The sequence below is a fragment of the Betta splendens genome, chromosome 9 (assembly GCF_900634795.4).
Source record: "Betta splendens chromosome 9, fBetSpl5.4, whole genome shotgun sequence".
Taxonomy (NCBI): domain Eukaryota; kingdom Metazoa; phylum Chordata; class Actinopteri; order Anabantiformes; family Osphronemidae; genus Betta; species Betta splendens.
The window spans coordinates 3,684,880-3,703,838 of record NC_040889.2 but is presented as its reverse complement, the minus strand read 5'-3'; the positions used below and the strand labels follow the sequence as shown (position 1 = coordinate 3,703,838).

At 45.5% G+C, this 18,959-nt stretch overlaps 1 protein-coding gene across 5 annotated transcripts in view; it reads left to right on the top strand.

Moving 5' to 3' along the window:
- Positions 1-18,959, top strand: part of tmtc1 (transmembrane O-mannosyltransferase targeting cadherins 1) — a 36,552-nt gene that overhangs the window by 14,552 nt on the left and 3,041 nt on the right. For 2 of the 5 annotated variants that reach the window (XR_008695555.1, XM_029160388.3), the window contains exons 5-16: positions 8,563-8,644; positions 8,795-8,898; positions 9,013-9,202; positions 11,600-11,721; positions 12,771-12,938; positions 13,108-13,221; positions 14,412-14,555; positions 15,038-15,146; positions 15,550-15,652; positions 15,943-16,078; positions 16,194-16,563; positions 18,041-18,163. Coding sequence is in view for 4 of the 5 variants with exons in the window: in XM_029160388.3 (XP_029016221.1) it covers positions 8,563-8,644; positions 8,795-8,898; positions 9,013-9,202; positions 11,600-11,721; positions 12,771-12,938; positions 13,108-13,221; positions 14,412-14,555; positions 15,038-15,146; positions 15,550-15,652; positions 15,943-16,078; positions 16,194-16,563; positions 18,041-18,163 (1,765 nt within the window). In the remaining variant the exon portion in view is untranslated. The remainder of the gene's footprint in view (positions 1-8,562; positions 8,645-8,794; positions 8,899-9,012; positions 9,203-11,599; positions 11,722-12,770; positions 12,939-13,107; positions 13,222-14,411; positions 14,556-15,037; positions 15,147-15,549; positions 15,653-15,942; positions 16,079-16,193; positions 16,564-18,040; positions 18,164-18,959) is intronic. The other 3 variants (XM_029160390.3, XM_055511374.1, XM_055511375.1) reach the window with 3 other exon arrangements.

The window sequence follows — 18,959 nt, the reverse complement described above, 5'->3', positions numbered from 1 at the left end:
AACACTAGTCTGAATAATTGTTTGTCCTCCCAGAGGACCAGGCAGATGCCTTTCTTCTTCCTGACAGTGGTGGAAAAACACACAAAGTTATGAACGACCACATTAAACATGAAGCAGACAAACAGCCACATTGTAATGCTGGGTTTGTCGGTGTGAGGCTGCTTTTCTAAATACACAGTGTGTCCCTCTAATCTTTTGGGATTTATAACAGAGGGACATTATCACATGCTGCTTCGTCCTCTTTAGCTTCTAGAGAAGATTAAACTGAGCTGATTCATTAAAGCTTAACAGCTGCCAGCGGTTCCCCTGAGAAGCTACGTACTTGACAGAAGGGAAGTTTGTTGTCTGCATAAATACTGTATTTGATCAGTAACCTTTATAATGGATAAATTGTTTCTTCTTTATTCTATGTGGTTATTATATGATTTATTACTTATGTTCTGCAATTAATATTTTGTCTTGTAATATCTTGTCTCTCTGTCTGTTGAGACTTGGCGCTCCATCCTCTATGATAGTCAGACGCCAGTGATGCAGGTGTGAGAATGTAAACATCTCCCCACACACAGTGACGGGGATGAGATGGTGGAGATGAACTCTTTCATCTGCTTGTTTATGGGAAATTTCCACCACACCTGTATCGAGTCAAAGCTGAGAGGCTGTTACATTCAGTGGCTACGAGAGGCATCATAGAGGCAATGTTCAGTTACTGTACGCTGAGTTGCTGGAGAAGAAAGAATTCCCACAGAAATGTTTGATGACATACGAATGTGTCCAGGATAGAGCCAGACACTAAGAGAGCAGCTCTGATGATGACATCAGATGATGATGATGATGATTAGTATCCTCATTCAGAGGAAAAGACTAAATGTTCAGATGGAAAAGATGAAGAATCCTTTATACTCCATCTGCTGCTAATCAGCTGCTCTGTTTCTAATACAGTAAAACTTTTGGTTCTGCAGTGGTCTGCTGTGTCACAGACCTACTTCGGTGCACTGATAAGGGTGTTTCAATTAAGCAAAGCCACAGCTAACTGAAGAAGAAGAAGAAGAGGACCAGAGGCAGGTTCTGGTCCCAGTCTCTCTGGTGCTGGTGATCTGCAAGGTCTGGAACGTTTTGATTTCAATGGCCTGGATGGTCAATATCTGAAACCTGACTCAGTTCCTCTCTGGTAGCCTCGATCAGCCTTCATTCTCACTGGATGGCGCTGCTGGAGTTTGCACACTTCGTAATGTTGAACTTTTTGTGTGTCCATCACACAGCAGTATAGCTGCCACTCTAGACTGTTATTATTGAGGAATCCATAGAAACCATATCTATGAAAAGAATGTAGACATGAGGCGACATAGGACATAGCTCACTCAGTAGAAACTATGAAACTATGAAGCGATGAAATGCAGCTCCATGAAACAGAAGGTTTTGCTTCATAGCTAATCTCTGGACAATCTCTCTCTGGAGAAGCCAGTTAATGGATCCATTGATCCATGGACAACCTGCTGAACACGGTCAGAGTGGGCAGTGATGCTGTTTATTGTAGCCTGAGGCTTTAGCCAAAGCGTCTTGGCAGGTTGAAGAGTCCTAATCAAACGTGCATTTAGGTCCATGTAGAGAATAGCACCGTCAGGTGTGTAAGATGTCTGAACAGAGTGAAGTCCTCAGCGACCTTCACATCACATGACCTGGAGACAGTGGGAGAAAGAGAGTTTGACTCTTTGCAGTTGCTGTATATGAAACACAACTCTCACCATCTGTAACAAGGTCTGCTGGGATCCAGCAAAATGTGATGTGTAATGTAATGGGGATGGTGATGAGGATGACAGGATGGTGACGAGAAGAGGAGACACACCAAAGCCAGTCAGAGTGTTTCATGTCTTTAGAAGCTGTGGTTTTCCCTGAGAACCTGTTTGTTCATAAAAAACAACATCTGTGGGCAGTGGTTATTTTAATTTCCATGGTTACTGTAGATCCTGGAACCAGCAGCAGGTAAGACCGGATGGGTGGAGAGCAGTCATAGGCCTTATGGACTCGACATGGAAAAACATGTTTCAAAATATGTCTGGTGCATTTGTACCCTGTGTCTTTCTGAGTAGTGTTGTTTGTCGTAGACAGACACAGTTGGAATTGCCTCTGTTTACTTTGGTGAACAGCAATAAGAACAAAAAGCAGCAGCACGTATGCATAAGAGTAATAAGTATAATAAAGACAAGAAAGAACCAGAATAACAAATTAAGTATTAGTATGTACAGAGACGAGTGAAGATGCACCTGACTCTACCACAGCAGGATCGTGCAAAAGGGAAGAGCTAGGGGGAGCAGCCCAATTTATTGCCAATTAAAGGAAAAAATACCAAAGAAGAAATGATGAGGAGGAGTTCTTGTTATGAACTGTCAGGAACATATACATATACTATAAAAGTGATGCAACCAGGTTTCTAAAATATGACCTGGCTTCACATTCAGGGACCACCTCTGACATTTTTCCATGTGGGGTTGATTTCGTCACACTATAACAAGCATCCTGTCCTGTAAAATATATCTAGCATCAGTATTATGTATAGTATTTATATATAGTATTTATATAATGAGAGATCTATTCATTATTCTCTATTAATTGGACTAATGTGAGTTTGTCCTGAGGACTCATGACTGCATGAATCAAGCATCGTACAGGGGCAGTGGTTCTGAGGCTTAAACAAAGGTCAGAATGGGCAGAGAGACTAACTCTTATCTGAGTTTGAAAAATCCACATGTTTTAGGATTAGTTGTTCTGACCAGCATCTAAGCTTCAGACTGTTTTGATGGAGCAGGCAGAGTTTTCACCCACACAACTCATTAATTCCCAATGCCACAGTAGGCCGGTTTTGATTGGCAGCCAAATGACTATTTATCATTTAGAATGCGGATTATGCTTCAGACTGTTTTTCTACAGAGAGTATGAATCCAGCTCAGTGTGTGTCCAGCTACTGCCTCCTGTGAAGCATTGTGATGGAATAAGATGCAAACCATCAGCTTCTCATTGTGACACATGTCACACATCTTACAGGCCTCCTCTTGTGGTAGACTTGGTCTCGGAATGGACCCATTTGCATTTTTCTACATCGTGTGTCCTAATTCTGAGATTCCATCTGAATTGGAGGTCACCTACTGCAAATATAGACACTGCAGTAGGCACAGGTTAATATTTCATTCACTGGTTGATGGAGGATGAAGTGCAGAACTAGAACCAATGAGCAGTGCTACAAACCTGGAGCAGAGAAGGCTGATGTAACATCAGCGCTTTGTCGAACAAAGAACCAACAGGAAATCCCCATTGAGCAAGTTTTCCAGGTTGGATTAGGGGATGCATGGTCACATCCAAATGCAGCTAGCTGCTAGCTACTCAGATATGTAGCATCTAGCCTCCCTGTGCTGCATTGGACTGAAGGTGAAGGACTGCTCCTTAGTTTGGCATCAATTGAGATGAAGTTGCTTCCTTTCTGAATGAGACACACGGGAACCCCCTGCTGGGTTGGAGCAACAGGCGTCAGCAGTTCTGGTTAATAAGCTTTCTTCAATACAGGCAGATAAGGAATCTTAACATGAACCTTTATTTCTGGTGGCTAAAGGAAGTTTGCCCCTGGAGTTGGGGGGGGGCAATCACACTGCTGTATGATCAGACCTTCATCGTTTCATCAGTGTTGGTTTATTGTGTTTAAAATAGTCTAAGTTATTATTTATTTGTCCTGGTTATTGGATACTGGATCATTAATGCTTGTTCTACTATGTTTCCTGCTGTGTGGGGAGAGACAGAGCTATTGGTGCTAGTGGTCTAGTAATGTGCTTTACACGCTGGCCCATCTGTGCTGGCTCTGCGCTAATCACTTAGCTACAGTGTCTGATCACTATAATTGGAGGTGCCTCCTGGAGCCTGAGGAATCAAACCACCTCACAGAATCTCTACGACCACATTGTTGTCAGACTTCTAGGAGGTAAACACTTATATGAGCGTCTGCTACTGTCTGGTGTCATCATTGTCAAGAACACAAATAGCTGTTTAGTCAGAACTCCCTGAACAGCAGGTTTTCTGTCCCTTCTCAGCTGATCTACCTCATTACGATATGAAGAGTCAGACCCCACTGACTCTAGGATGTTATTTGTGGTGGTGTTCAGTAGCAGCCTGCTTCCATCAGCTATTGGATCTACTGAGCCTCTCCCCGGCCTCAGGCCTTGGACACTATACAGTATGTGCTGTACTGTACGTACACAACATTCAATTCCTGGAATTCTCTACAAACCTGCCTTTTAACCTTTTACTACATTCATGGGTGACAGTCTGATTCTTTAGGGCTTTCTAGGACTCATGTTACATTCAGGGACACTACTGTACTTTATTGACAATACTTATTGTGCATTGAGCGAGGGACAATAATAAAACCTTCCAATGGATCCTGTCATCATTCCTCTGTCTCTGCCTGTTGTTGTCTTTGTATCTTTTGATGTCTTCCCACAGTTCCCTGTCGAGGTCTCTAAAGCCACAGATGTTTTGTGCACAAACACACATTTTGGCTTGTTCGATGGCTGGTCTCTGTAAAACAAGGTATTTTATGGAATGTGAGAAGTTTTCATTATTATTTCATTATGTCATCATTCATTAGGTGACAAACTCCTAAAGCACATCTCCTGTTTAGACAACATGCTGCAGCAGAGACAGCGCTGTAGTTTACAGTGTGCATTTGGCCTTGGAGGCAGCACCAGAACCTCTCTAATATTAGTGATGTCAGTACATTTATACTTGATGCTACTGTACATGCTGTACTATGGACGACCACGTGGTGAACTACTCCATTCATTACCTGAGGCTGCCCCAGTTGGTCTAAGCCCAGCATTTGCTCCTGTGGTACCACAGTAGGATACTCATTCCTGAGCCAACTCTAAATCAGCTGACTTTCGTCATGGAGAAGTTCATCATGGTCACACCTGCAACTCAGATCTCCTTGAACATTACATGCTTCTCCATAAAGGTCCTCAATAAAACCAGAGCTTAGAGAAGATAGATGGCTTTAATATGAAGCGAAGTGCTCTCAGGGGAGATGGAGAGAGGCTGTGTGTGTTTACAGCCGTGAGACAGAGTACATCTGTGTGATTAATAAGCAGCTTCTTTTTTCCGGCAGGAACACACACGCACCCTGTGTAAAGTGCTGTCATCTCTAAGTTCTAGGACCCAGAATGATGCCCCACAGTAACAGTTTATCTGCAGCTGGATGAGGAGGATTTCGGGCTCCAGCGCTCATATTTGGGGGAATTTGTGATCGTTAGAACAGTTAGAGGACACGTCTGTGCTGGTGGGAATGTTCCGGCAGTGTGGAAACCACTGACTTAGTCGTTTCACATGTTGTGATAACTAGAGAAACGATGTCCAACAGCTTTATTGCAGCGCGGCCCTCTGTTTTTGTGTCATTGAGGGTTCTGGTAGCAGAGTGACGGCAGCTTTACAGGCATGAGATGCAGCACCAATAGGACGGACCTTCAGTGAGGACAACAAACATAGGACCTGCTAAATGAGCCCCTGTCACTGCACAGTCTGACATCAGCTCTGAGAGACACGACACGGTACAGTTCAGTTACATTAAAACCCAGCTAAATATAGTTGGACCATGTTATTAAATCAGATAGATCCTCTGGGTGACATCAACATTGTTCAAACCAGAAGCCTCCCTGTCAGAGTGATGCTGAACCATGACTCCATCATTACAGTAGTTCCCTCTACTGGACTTCAGACCAGGCTTAAACCTTCCTTTGTGGTTAGAGATGCTTCAGGTTGCTCAGATTTCATTTGGTATCAGCATTTAATTTAAGTTAAAAAAGTAAATTATTATTGAACATATTTGTATGTGTGAACAGTATATACATTTAGTGTCATTCCAATTTACTCAGATTCTGTCTTGTACAGGCTTTTCTAGGGGGTCAGACTACAAGGCAATAAACATGCTGAATGTCTGTCATGTTGCTGCTGACCCATAACAATAACCCATAACTCACCCAGACTCTCAAATGCTCTTTTTTCACTTCTATAAGCACATAGTCATAGTTCAATTGTAGCTATCTACCCTTTCTCTAAAGCCACACAGTCTGCCGCATGGACAGGTTGGATTTTAGCCAGTAGCCCCGACTGCAGCTCTGCGTGTGACTATAGCCTGTAGCCTCATGCACCAGGCCCGTCACTCTCACTACGATGAGTGGTGAGAGCTGTCAGAGGATCAGGCTGGATGAACTGCAGCTCAAATGCCCTTACACACACAGATATGGTCTGTGTGAGCCTTTTCAGTCAGTCTGCTTCTTTAGTGGGTCACAATGCTGACACGTTGAGCTGGGATCGGTTTTCTCCACACACAGGCCTCCTCCCCTCCATTGAGCCTGTGTTGTCACGGTAAATCAGCATCCACTTATGTAGATGCACACAATAGTGTTTCCCATGATCTGGCTCCTGAGCACCAACACACATCTGTCTGTTCCTCTCTTCCTCACGCCACCATGTGTGTGGGGGGAGGAGGTCCAATTCGGTCACCAGCATTGTCAGTGTAGCTGTCTCAGGGGGTTCTGCTTCATATCCTTAGCCCTGGAGAGTCGCGTCTTTGCCTCAGTCTTGCTGCCTCAGGAGAACATTCATTCAACTTTTGAAGCTGTTGCGTCACTTTCATCAGTTTCAGCTGATGAGCACATAATAGAAGCAACACAGCTGTTAAAGGGTGTGGTCCAAAAGTCTTCTTAGTGGACTGAGGTAACACAGTAATATGTTCATCCAGTAACATTCGTTCCATAATTGTTTCCCCCACAGTGATGGCTGCTGCAAACACAACTCTGGTTAAGTGATGATCTTACTCACTTTCATGTGGCGTAGCTGTTAACAGAGCTCAGTGGAGATTTTAGATCTGTTGTTGACTGTGAAGTGTGAACACCGTGTGAACTGGGAGTGGCTGCTCTGTGTCTACACCATGGGACGAACCTTTGAGGTTTTAGGTCAGAATATGTTACTGTGACGACAATGTTTGCTTGGAAGACATTTACCAACTCAAACAGAAAAGCTAGAGGCCGACAGCATCTGTCCATCAGTTTTTAACATGAGTAAAGTTTTTGGGTTTGTTCTCCATGACTAAATACCCAGAATCATTAAGCTACTGCATCTTATTGTTGCTCTAGTTTTTAGTATTTAGGGCCAGACTCTCTAACAGTTGTGAGTCTAGCTCCTTTTTTGTCCATTCTCAGCAGAACAGACACAGTAAAGACTTCGTCAGACACAAGCATAGAAAGGAGGAGTGAAGCTAGTGAGAGCAAAGGGCGAGCGGGGCAGCGATAACATGGATCAGAGAGAGAGCAGAATCCCTGTGAGATCCCTTCTCTCACCGTCACTATGCTTTGAAAGCTGTTCGCAGGGGAACCTCTCAAAGCGATTGGAGTTGAATGGATTCTTCACACCCTCCTCCCTCTACCCATCTGTCTGATCCCCTCCCGCTCATTCTATTCCTCTAGTTCCTGCCTCAGGCTCTGTGGTCCCGGTGGGGTAGAGTTCCAAAACGACCTTGAATGGGCAGATGCAGCGTGGGTCAATAAAAACACTGGTGAACTGAGGGTGAATTTCCGAAGTGTCCGAAGAACCAATTCCATGAAGTCACCAGGTGCTACTTGTCTTTACGAATCAAAAAGAATCTGCTGTCTGTGCTGGGTGAAGCCTCTTTGACCTGCAGTGAGGGGAGGATGGTGAATGTGGCTCTGAGCAGTGTGTTAAGGCTACTGTCGATTTAATATCTACTGGGGGCCAGTGCCAGCTTCCCGCCGTTGGACAGGTTGCCAGTCCATCGCAGGGCAACACACAAAGACAACCATTCACACACACAGTCACACCAATGGGCAATCTAGAATGACCATTAAACCTAATGCATGTTTTTGGATCGTGGGAGGAAGCCAGAGAACCCAGAGAGAACCCATGCGAACACAGGGAGAACATGCAAACTCCACACAGAAAGGCACCTGGTCCGCCCCGTGAATCAAACCCAGGCCCTCCCTCTCGCTGTGAGGCAACCCACTGCACCATTGTGTTGCCCTCTTTTATCTGTGTTTATTGTTTAACTGGGGATGGCCCTCTGTACACTCTCTGAGCTCTCTCTCATGGTCACTGAGATCAGCTGACCTGCTGCTTCTCTGTACCGATGACCAATCGTAAGCTCAGAGGGGACCTGGCCTTTTCAGTGTAAGGTCCAAAATTCTGGAACGATTTTCCCTTTAACATCAGGCCTCATCCCTGACTATTTTTAAATCCCTTCTTAAACCCACTTGTGTTCACTGACCAAGACAGGCTGAGTTTGCGTTATTTGATCTGTCTACCTTTTATTTATTAATATCTGCTCTTGTTTTAATGTATAAGCTGTACTGTGGTATTTTATTGTATACACTGCTCTCTTAATTCTGTTTCTGACGTTTTTATATTTACATCACTTTGATCAATTCAGTAGTTTTTATAGTTCATAATAAATAATTATTTAATTTTAATTTTACCGTCTCTCTGTCTGTCACCTGCCTGTCTGTCCCTTAGCCGTCTGTCTGTCTCCAGACTCGGGGACCTCTTCTCCATCTGCAGTCCCTTCATCAAACGAGCTGGCCTCATCTTTGCTTATGTGAGTACATTTTACTTCAGTCTAGAGTGTTGTGGAATGTGCTGATGTTTCTGATTCACATGGTTTCTGTCTGGAGGTTTTCTCCACCAACCAAAGCAGGAGCAGACTTTGCAGCATGCTTTGATCCTGTTTGTGGATGTCTGCCTCCAGGTGGTGGTCATCATGTCCTTCAGGCTGTGGCTGATGGGAGGATCCATGCCCCTCTTCTCTGAACAGGACAACCCCGCCTCCTTCTCGCCTCATTTGCTCACTAGGTAAGTGTGTGACTGCATCAGATTGTGTAGTAGTGAGTCAGCAGTTGTCACGCACACAGCAGCTCACCCTGGTAAACCCTGGTAAACACTGACCTTGTCTGTCTCCTCCTCCAGGACTTTGACATACGCCTACCTGCTGCCCTTTAACGCCTGGTTGCTGCTGGCCCCCACCGTACTCTGCTACGACTGGCAGGTGGGCAGTATTCCCCTGGTGGAGTCGGTGGGCGACATGCGCAGCATTGCCACCGTGCTGCTGGCGCTGGTGATGCTGGGCCTATGTGTGCGTTGCTTATTGTCGCTGCAGGTGAGAGCGAGGATCCTGTTCATGATGATGTTCCATTACAGACCATAATGTCTTTTCTGGGAGCTGTTAATCAGTCTAGTCCTAGTCTGTGCTTGTTGGACTCCAGCCTTCACTATCCACCACACGGCATCTGTGTCTGAAACACACAGAATACACTTCAGTCAAGTTTAGTGGAGCCAACTTCTGTTGCTGTGGAGACGAGTTGGCCTTCTGGAGCCTGTGTTAATGTAGTCATGTAGACTGTCCGGGACCCCGGGTCTCCATTTGTCCCTGTCAGTTTGCTTCAGGGAGCCTTTATTGAACTGTGCCACAGTTTGGGGAAGGAAGCCTTTCAAACACTGGCCAAGTGACTTTTTCTTTTGAGTCACATGAGGTGTTACTGTTGTCTTCTGCTCAGGCTCTATGAAATGAAGTGAAGATTGACTCGGCTTCTCAGGGCTTCTCTGCCACACTGCTGACTGGAATGACTGGTTCAGCCACAGAACATTAGTGGAGCTAGGTCTGACTATTCAGACGTGACCCGTGTACAGAGGAGCATGGTTCCTACTCACCTCCACTACCAGTGTCAGTGTTCCACCATTCGTGTCTTTGCTTCACTCTGGCTCCATGTGTGGTTCCATCAGGTGGACTAGTGGAGCTGCTCCCAGATTCACAGCTGACCTTTACTGAGCTCACTTCATGCCAGTTAAGACATGATGTCACTGTTTAGTACCAGTTTCTGTTCTGTTCTTCTTCTTAGTATGAAGACATCTGTGCAGCCTGTCAGCTGACTGTGCATCAGCCTTTTCTGTGCTAGAGGCTTCATTCATGCAGAGCAACACTGGATTTAGACAGCCAAACACGCCAGGTGTTTTAATGCTCCTTCGTAGTCACTGTGTTCCTGCACATTGTGTGTGGCTATGTACAGCCCATGCAGTGTAGGACACTGTAACCTCAGGAAGCTGTTGGCGTAGCAGCATGTTTTGGCCCCCCTCTGCCCTGCCTGATTGACAGGCAGGGTTTTAAAGTGAAGGCCAGGTCTCCGTAGTCTGTCTCAGTTGCCTCGCTGTGTTTCTTTGTGTTCATAACACAACACGAAAGTGGTGGACCTGCTGAAACAGTGGAACATGAACATGTAACTACATGTCAGGTGTAGCCGCTCACCTAAGGAGCTGCAGTTCCAGTAGATGCACTACAGCAGTTCTGTAGATTATGGATGAAGCCACAGCAACAGCCAAGTGACCCAAGCAACAAATACTTGGTTAAAGGTCATCTGAAAGTTACATACCGTCATCCAGTAGCTTCTTCAGTCTGAGGACAGTTGACTGGAGGCCACATTTATCCTCATGTGAGGTTTCACGCCACATCTTTAAACAATGGGCTCGTTATGTGAACAAAGGGCTGGAGGCAGTCAGTCAGTGTGAGAAGAAGGAGACCCTTCAGCTGCTCCTTGTCTAGTGTGATAGCTTGACTGGACTGTTTTTACTGTCATTACTAGCTTTAGGCTCCTGTTTGTGTTTGACCACAGTACATCGCCAGGGAAAGGCTGCTAGTAGTTGGTTAGCTAGCAGGGTAAAGAAGAGACCTGAAAAGAAACGCATCCAGGTTTAGTGTCTGGTATAAATGACGTCTCCATCCAGGAAGGTTGTTAAACTGATTTATCATCACAGTCAGCAAAGCTTTATTGCCAGGTCCTGTAGAGAGCTAGAGGTTTGTCTTTTTTACAGGCGATGCATCACAGCATACATACAAATACAAACATAGCATAGTTGCGTACAAGGGATAGATTAAAGTGAAATAGAAATGTACAGACTACTGTATGTACAGTGAGATGAAGTGAGTGTGCATGTGGTCTGCAAGTGGTGTGGCCTGTAAAGTGGCAGTGTCTGTCCTCAGGTTGGGGAAGGGGTTGGGGCACAGTTCAATAGGCTGACTGCAGTGGGAAAGACGTTTTTGTGGCGTGAGGTCCTAGTCCTGATGGACCGGGGCCAAGTGTTTCATGTCCTGGATGAGAGGGGCTGTCCATCTCCAGATCCTGGAGATATGCAGCTCCTGGAAAGGCGCCACACTTCTTGGCCTTGTCTTTGGCCGTGGCCACAGCAAACTAGACTGTGGTGGAGAATGTGAGGATAGATTCAATGATGGCAGTGTAGAAGTTCACCAACATCTTCACAGGGAGGTGGAACTTCTTCAGCTGCCTCAGGAAGTAAATCCTCTGCTGAGCCTTCTTAGCTTCTTATCGTTGTTTTGGTGTTTTAACATTACGTCAGTAAAAAATTACATCTTATTTCTGTTAATCATAGGAGTCGATTATTTTCCTAAATAAAGAATCTCTAAAATTTGAATTCCTCTCTCCTTCTCTTCCTCCCTGACCCCCTGACCCCCCTCCTCCCCCATCCATCTTCCTTGCCCCTCCAGAGGCAGGAAGGCAGGGAGGTGTTGGTGGGGATCCTCTTCTTGGTGTTCCCCTTCATTCCTGCCAGTAACCTTTTCTTCAGGGTTGGCTTTGTCGTAGCTGAGAGGGTTCTTTACATGCCCAGGTGAGTGAGTGCTTCTAATTTGCATATTACATACTATTACATATTATATTGTGGTCTTTGCATGCAACACGTGTAACATTTGTGGTGGAAATTTCCCATTAAGAGGCAGCTGAGAGAGTGCATACACCACGAAAGTGTGATGCAAAGAGCCTGAAAGTTTTACTACCTTGGGTCTGGTGAGGAATCAGATAGGAGGGAGCCAAAGACCGGGGTGTAAAAGACATACACATATCATATACTATTAGTCAGTTAAACAGAACAAATCAGATGTTTAAACGTGATGTACAACAGGGCACAAGAGATCAGTTGTTTGTGTAAACCAAACCTAACCAGCCATAGAGCACATGATGACTCTGTTGGATAAGAAAAAGCAAAAAGGCACAATTTTTCCCATTACACATTGTCATGGATTTTCAAAGTAAAAGTAGTCTAATCGCCTCCTTACGTGATCCACACAGTAAATGATCAGGTTGTTTGTTACGTTAATACAATTGTCTCAGTGTCAGTCACAGTGCTGATTTGTCCATAAAGTCCAGTCAAGGAGCCACAGAAACATTGGTTCTGTTCTTGTGCTCCAACAGCTGACATGTGTATAGTTCACTTCTACAAAGGTGTGATACAGGGAAGGAAGCGGACTGGAAGGTGTTAATGATGAATATCTGACAAGCCCAGATTTCTTACAATGGTTGGTTCTGGCTCTGAATCTAACTAAACTTTGTCTTGACATACACTGATTAGAGACACGAAGAAGAGCAGCAGTAAATGCATCGGGTACCATGTGTCAGTGTGTGTTACAGGATCTAGTCCTGAGCTACAGCATGGAGGAAGTGGAAGGTTCATGTTCTGTTCTTGAAGCCATCATTGTCCAGCCATCAGTCATTTTCTCTCATTTAGGTTGCTGGTAAGACCCTGGCTCACAGGAAGCAACATCAGTAGAAAACAGATGAATTCCAACCAACAGGGTTTATTAAAGGATTGACAATCAGACATAGATTGAGATGGCTAAACCAGTTCCAGCTGTCGTCACAGGCTTTCTCTCTGTCTCTCAGTATGGGATACTGTGTCCTGGTGGCTCATGGCCTGGGCCGCCTGTATTCAGTGCTGGGCCGTTGGGGAACCACCGTCCTCAGCGTCTCCATGCTGCTGCTACTGCTGCTCTTCTCCTGGAAGACGGTCCAACAGAACCAGGTCTGGCTCTCCAGAGAGGCTCTGTTCCGGTAAGAGAAGAAACATCCTCCAGACCTGTGTGTGTGTGTGTGTGTGTGTGTGTGTGTGTGTGTGTGTGTGTGTGTGTGTGTGTGTGTGTGTGTGTGTGTGTGTGTGTGTGTGTGTGTGTGTGTGTGTGTGTGTGTGTGTGTGTGCCTCATTTCTTCTTCTCTGCTTCAGCTCTGGGATCCAGACACTGCCTCACAACGCCAAAGTTCATTACAACTACGCCAACTTTCTAAAAGACAGCGGGCGGCACCAGGAGGCCGTTCACCACTACAGCACTGCCCTCAGGTGAGACTCAGCAGAGCACAGCAAACACATCACACAATACACACTAGGTCCTGGAGTCTGAGGAACCTTCAGCTCTCAACCTGGAGCCTCAACATCAGCTACTGAGGCACGTGTCAGGGATAAACACGTGTCAACTGTCACTTCATCCTTATGTGGACTGGATTCTTTCAGACTCAACACTAACATCCAACACACAGTACTTCCTGATTAGACGTGAATGAGAGACGTTGGAAAACGTGCAAAGGAAATAAAACATTCTCTGAAGCTCCACCTGAAGCAGATAATACAAGAATCTGCATTTAAACACAAATGATGCTCCACAATGACATCTCTGACATCAACACTTAGTATGGAGGAATCTAATGCCAGCTCATCTGTCTCTGAACTGGGCTCAGGGAGCGATGGAAGACAAACCAGGCAGTGGTTAATAAACCATAAATAGCTAAAGCAGTGGAGTTGTCTGATGTGTCAGTGTGGTGGACAGGGAGTCAAAGTTAGGCTTCAATACTTCACTCATTCATATTATGGTCTCTTTAGTCAGGGTGAATGTCTGGCTGGTTCCTCTGGACCTGCTGGGCTTTGTATCCGTTATAGTTGGTCTCTACAGAGTGACACTCCAACAGATCCACTTTGTACTGTGTAACAAGTAGTGTTGCCACGGTGACCCCTACCCGAGCCCTGCTTCAAGCATCCTGTCATGATTGACATGGGCACGGACAGAAAACCCGATTTCAGTTCCACTGATGGAGAGTGACTGTAAACGTCAGCAGAGCGGCTGCTGGCGACAGCTTCAGCACCATTTGCTCCGGAGATAATCCTTGTCACTGTGACGAGGCTCTTACTGCCATCAAAACCATGTTATGGCAAGTGTGGAGCCACCAGGGCTTTATAAGACCAACAGTGACTCATTACTGGATCAACCAGCCAATGATTAGGTTGGAGCCAGACAATTTATCATTAGAGAGAAAAGCATTAAATGTGATCAAACCAACAAAGCCACAGAGATTTGTGTTGTGTTTGAGGGACAAAACCGCCTATGGCAGAATATTAACAATGCCCAGGACAAACGTCAGCTCTGAGCAGAAAAATCCAGCGAGTGCTTAGAATCATTATGATGATAATTACTCCCTTTTGTTAAATGAGCCAAATCTCGTGGGATAATGAAATGATGTGGTCCTCTTCTCCGACAGGTTATATCCTCGTCACGCCAGCGCCATCAACAACCTGGGAACCCTGACACACGATGTGGAGGAGGCCGAGCGCTGCTACAGGAAAGCCCTGGACATCAACCCTCAGCATAACCGCGCTCTGTTCAACCTGGGAAACCTTCTCAAGTAAGAGCTAGCAAAGCCTGACTGTAGTTAGGCCCCAGTTCTGATCCTAGTCTGTCCCTAACTAGAGGCTGTGGCTCTGTGGAGCTCTTAGTACTGAGCTCCTCACACCGTGTCACTATGTCCAGCCTGTAGAGATTTTCCACAACTGTGACACCCCACATGAATTAACTGACTGAAAAAGTCAAGGGAGGTCAGAGCTCACTGTGACCCTGAAACAATGTAGTATGGAGGACATACCTTGAGATCTGGTCTGAAGTGGGACAGGCTCATGAAATGTCATGTGTGAGCAGGTACACTGGGTGGACGTGACTCCTACTGTAGATAGGTAGCCAGTGCGACCTACAGATTACTACTGCGTCCCAATACTAATGAGCTCTGTACAGTCCAGGAGTTTTGAGGTGATAATGTCTGTGTGTTGTGGAATAAAGGTAATAATAAATGATGATGAGGTTAGTGATTCCACCACCATGACCCATCTCCAGGTTCCAGGGAAAGGAGCAGGAGGCCGAGGCTTTGCTGAAGGAATCAATTCACTTTGGGCAGCATTTCGCTGATGCCTACTCCAGTCTGGCCTCACTCTATGCTGAGCAGGTAACACGGTCCTCCACTGACTCCAAACTAGAAACTCCTTCTTGCAAGAGGGATTCTTGTGAGAGGTTTATCAGGCAGTAGCAAATGCAGACCCCAGCATATACTCTGAAACTAAGCCACTGTGGTCCTCTTGTTTTAAACATTCACCACAACTATCAGCCTACAGTATGTGGCAATGAGGCATGAACAAAGTCCAGATCAGGTCAACCTAACATGAGCAGACGCTCTACAACAGATATAAAAAAAACCAAATGATATGATATAGAGTACGATACAATACAATATGATATGATAATAAAGATAAAGAATTACGCTACAATCCTTTCACTTGTTGACTTGTTGAATCACCTTGTGTTTTAAATTCTTCTTCTTCATTTGTGTGTTTTTATCTGTTTCTCCACAGAAACGCTTGAGCGAAGCCAACGAGGTGTATTTGAAGGGTATAGAGAACTGTCCAGACAGCTCGGACCTGCATAACAACTATGGAGTGTTTTTGGTAGACACAGGTAGAGGTGAACACATGCTGTACCTTAGCCTCCTACTAACTGACATTCAGCAGCAGCTGTAGTTGACTTAGGCTTCATCCATTCATACCAGGCTTCAAAGAATATGTGTGTTTGACAGTTATACATTCTGTGCATCAAATCCTGACAAACTAAAGATGATGGCTTCAATGAGCCTCAGCTTAATGTAGAGGCATCATGTGTGATGTGCAGCCACCCAGCTGCTGCTTGAAGCACCACATCCACATCCTGCATCCTTCCTCATCCTGCTTCCTGTTCCCACTCTCCTCCAGGTGAAGGGGAGCTGGCAGCTGCTCACTACCAGCAGGCGGTACGCCTCCAACCAGCACACTACGTTGCCATGGTGAACCTGGGCCGTCTGCTGAGGTCGTCCAATGACAACAAGGAAGCAGAGTCTTGGTACAAGAGGTGAGGCCTTTCAGTTCTACAGCTGCCAGCAGTCATCGTGTTGGTAGCTCCTCTGTGACACACCACTGTCAATGGAGCTGGGCTGATGGAAGCAATCTGTGGTCTGTGCCTGCAGGGCGCTGCAGGTGACCAGGAAGGTGGACATCCTGGCGCCACTCGGAGCTCTGTACTACAACACGGGTCGCTACGAGGAGGCCCTGCAGGTGTACAGAGAGGCTGCTAGCCTGCAGCCAGACAGCACCGACATCTGGCTGGCTCTGGTGAAAACCTCAGAACAGCAGGGTTTATGTTTGTGTGAGTGTTGGCTGGCAAACGTCAGTGATTCCTGCTGTGGGTTCTGTCTCCAGGCTCAGGTTTTAGCCATGGCCGGTCGTAGTAAAGAGGCCGAGAAGATGACCCTGGACATCATATCCAGACAAGGAAGCTGCATCGAATGTTATCGCCTCCTTTCTGCCATCTACAGTAAACGTGGCAACTTTACAGAGGTGTGTGTGTGTGTGTGTGTGTGTCATGGTTGAGTCCTGGTTCAGGCTCAGTCTTGTGTTTGCTAACACTTTACTTCTTTTACTATAGAAGTGAACCGCCACCACCTGCTACCGTCACTGCTGGTTCTAGTGTGTCGTTGACTTTTCATATGTATTTCATGTTGGGCCTATGTATGTATAAACATCAACACACTGATGAACATGTTAGCGTCTGTAGTTAAGCATTATCAGGCCTCACAGTGGTCAGGTCCTAGTAGATATCTTTTCTTAGGGTTCACTGTCATTATAATAATGATGTGCAGTAACTACACGTAACAATATATATTTGTTTGTTACTGCAGAGCACAGTCACACGTTCTCCTCCTCACTCATTTGGCCTGTTTTATTATGTTCATCAAAACAGGCTAAAGGAGTAAAGTAAATGCTAGCAGTCAGATGTTTGATATGAAACAGATAACGGCCCGATGCTGACCAGCCTGCACATCAGCTACTCTGAAATGCTTCACCTCATTAGTTACAGCACCAGGGTTTGTCTCATTTAACTGTGCTAAAGCTATGAATGCAGCCAAAGGCCTGAATCTGAGTCAGGTTTTACAATTCAGATCCAGCACAAAGTGTCATTGTTAAATTTGTCTTTCTGCACAGCTAAAGTAAGTGTTTCATTATACTCATATGATAATGATTTATTTTTTATGATGGAGAGAAAAACTCTTATCTTCAAGGTACCAGATGTTAGAATTTAGACCTGTCCAGATGTTATAGCTCATTAAAGTGGAGTCTTTGCTGGTGAACTTATTGCATCACACTGTTGCAAAACAGACACAGCTACTCAATCGATAGAATCATCCAGCACCAAGGCCTGGGTCGTCACATGTGTGGTTATTGAGTTTATTGTCATTGATAGCTAACAATTACAGTCGGCCTAAAGTTCTAATCACGGTTGACAAACATGTCATGGTCACCAGATGACAAAGAAAGACAGCACCTTTAGCCACTGGACCAACAAAGACAAATGTCACAGGAATGTTAACCGTCCACTCAGAGGACAAATAAAGTTCTTCTACATGAACTCCAGCTTTAATGGCCTTAATTGTTTGAACGGGTCTACAGTTCCAATGTCTCATCATCCTGTAACACACAGTGTGGAGCCTTCATCCTCGTCCTCATTCTCTGTCATGTGTCTCTGAGAATTGATGCCCCTTTATAACTGGCGCTTTGGGATGAGCTGACCTGCTGTTTGTTAGGAGTTACTGTGTTGCTGTTGGCTCATCCTTCTCCATCCTCTCTTAGTGCCCGTTCTTCAGCTGTAGTCCAGCAGGGACCCATTCAGTCCACACATGCTGACTAATGAAGGCTTTGTGTGTGTGTGTGTGTGTGTGTGTGTGTGTGTGTGTGTGTGTGTGTGTGTGTGTGTGTGTGTGTGTGTGTGTGTGTGTGTGTGTGTGTGTGTGTGTGTGTGTGTGTGTGTGTGTGTCAGGCTCTGGATGCTCTGGACCGGGCCCTGCAGCAGAACCCTAGTGACCTGACAGTGAGAGCAGAGCTTTATTTCTCTAAAGGAAACCAGCTCAGAGAAATGAAGCAGTTGGACCGAGCCTTTGAGGTACTGCTCTCCTTTCACTGTCGATGAACGATGAATAAATGAATGAATGATGAACGTTCATCTAACAAGCACTGGTCTGTCAACACAGTCCATGTCCATCCAAGTTCTGGTATGTTCTGTATTCAGCACAACTAGATGTGAGACAACTTCATTAGGCACCTGCCCCACTGCTGGCTGAACCACAGTAGGACCACGGTGCACCAGTATCACCAGTAGCAGACGCTGCACCAACCATCTTGGTCCTTTTAACAGACCTTTTCATTTGCTCATCACCTAGTTACATTTAGGTCCAGAGTTCATTAAATGATGATGTGTTTCACAGTAGTCCTCCATTCAAGGCTCATGATGCCTTTGAGCTCTGTCCAAGCTGCTTCACTTGCTGCAGTAGAAGCTTCACTTGTAGCTCTTTCTACTTTCAGAGCTAAGTTGTCCTCCCTCCTTCACTTCCACTGTGAGAGCTACTATTCAGACTGCTGCCAGCCTCTAGATCACTCATCTGAGGAAGAGTAGCTGTGGTTCAATTTGTGGAGGAGTCTCTGGAAGGTACTTCCTCTTCAGGAAACTTTAATTTGCTTCAAGGAAGCTTCAAAGAAGCAGACAGACCAAGAGATGAGTGAGGGAACTCAGAGCAGGGGAATCCATCTGGGTCCATGCGGTTGTACTGGAACCTGCTTTCTAACAGATTAACGTGTGGTAAGAACCAAACGCATGGCTTGTTTGTTAGAAGCAGGAAGTTTGTCTGTTGGTTCTCTGGTCTCATCCCAGAAGAGGTGGTTGCCCATAGAAAAGGTGAAGA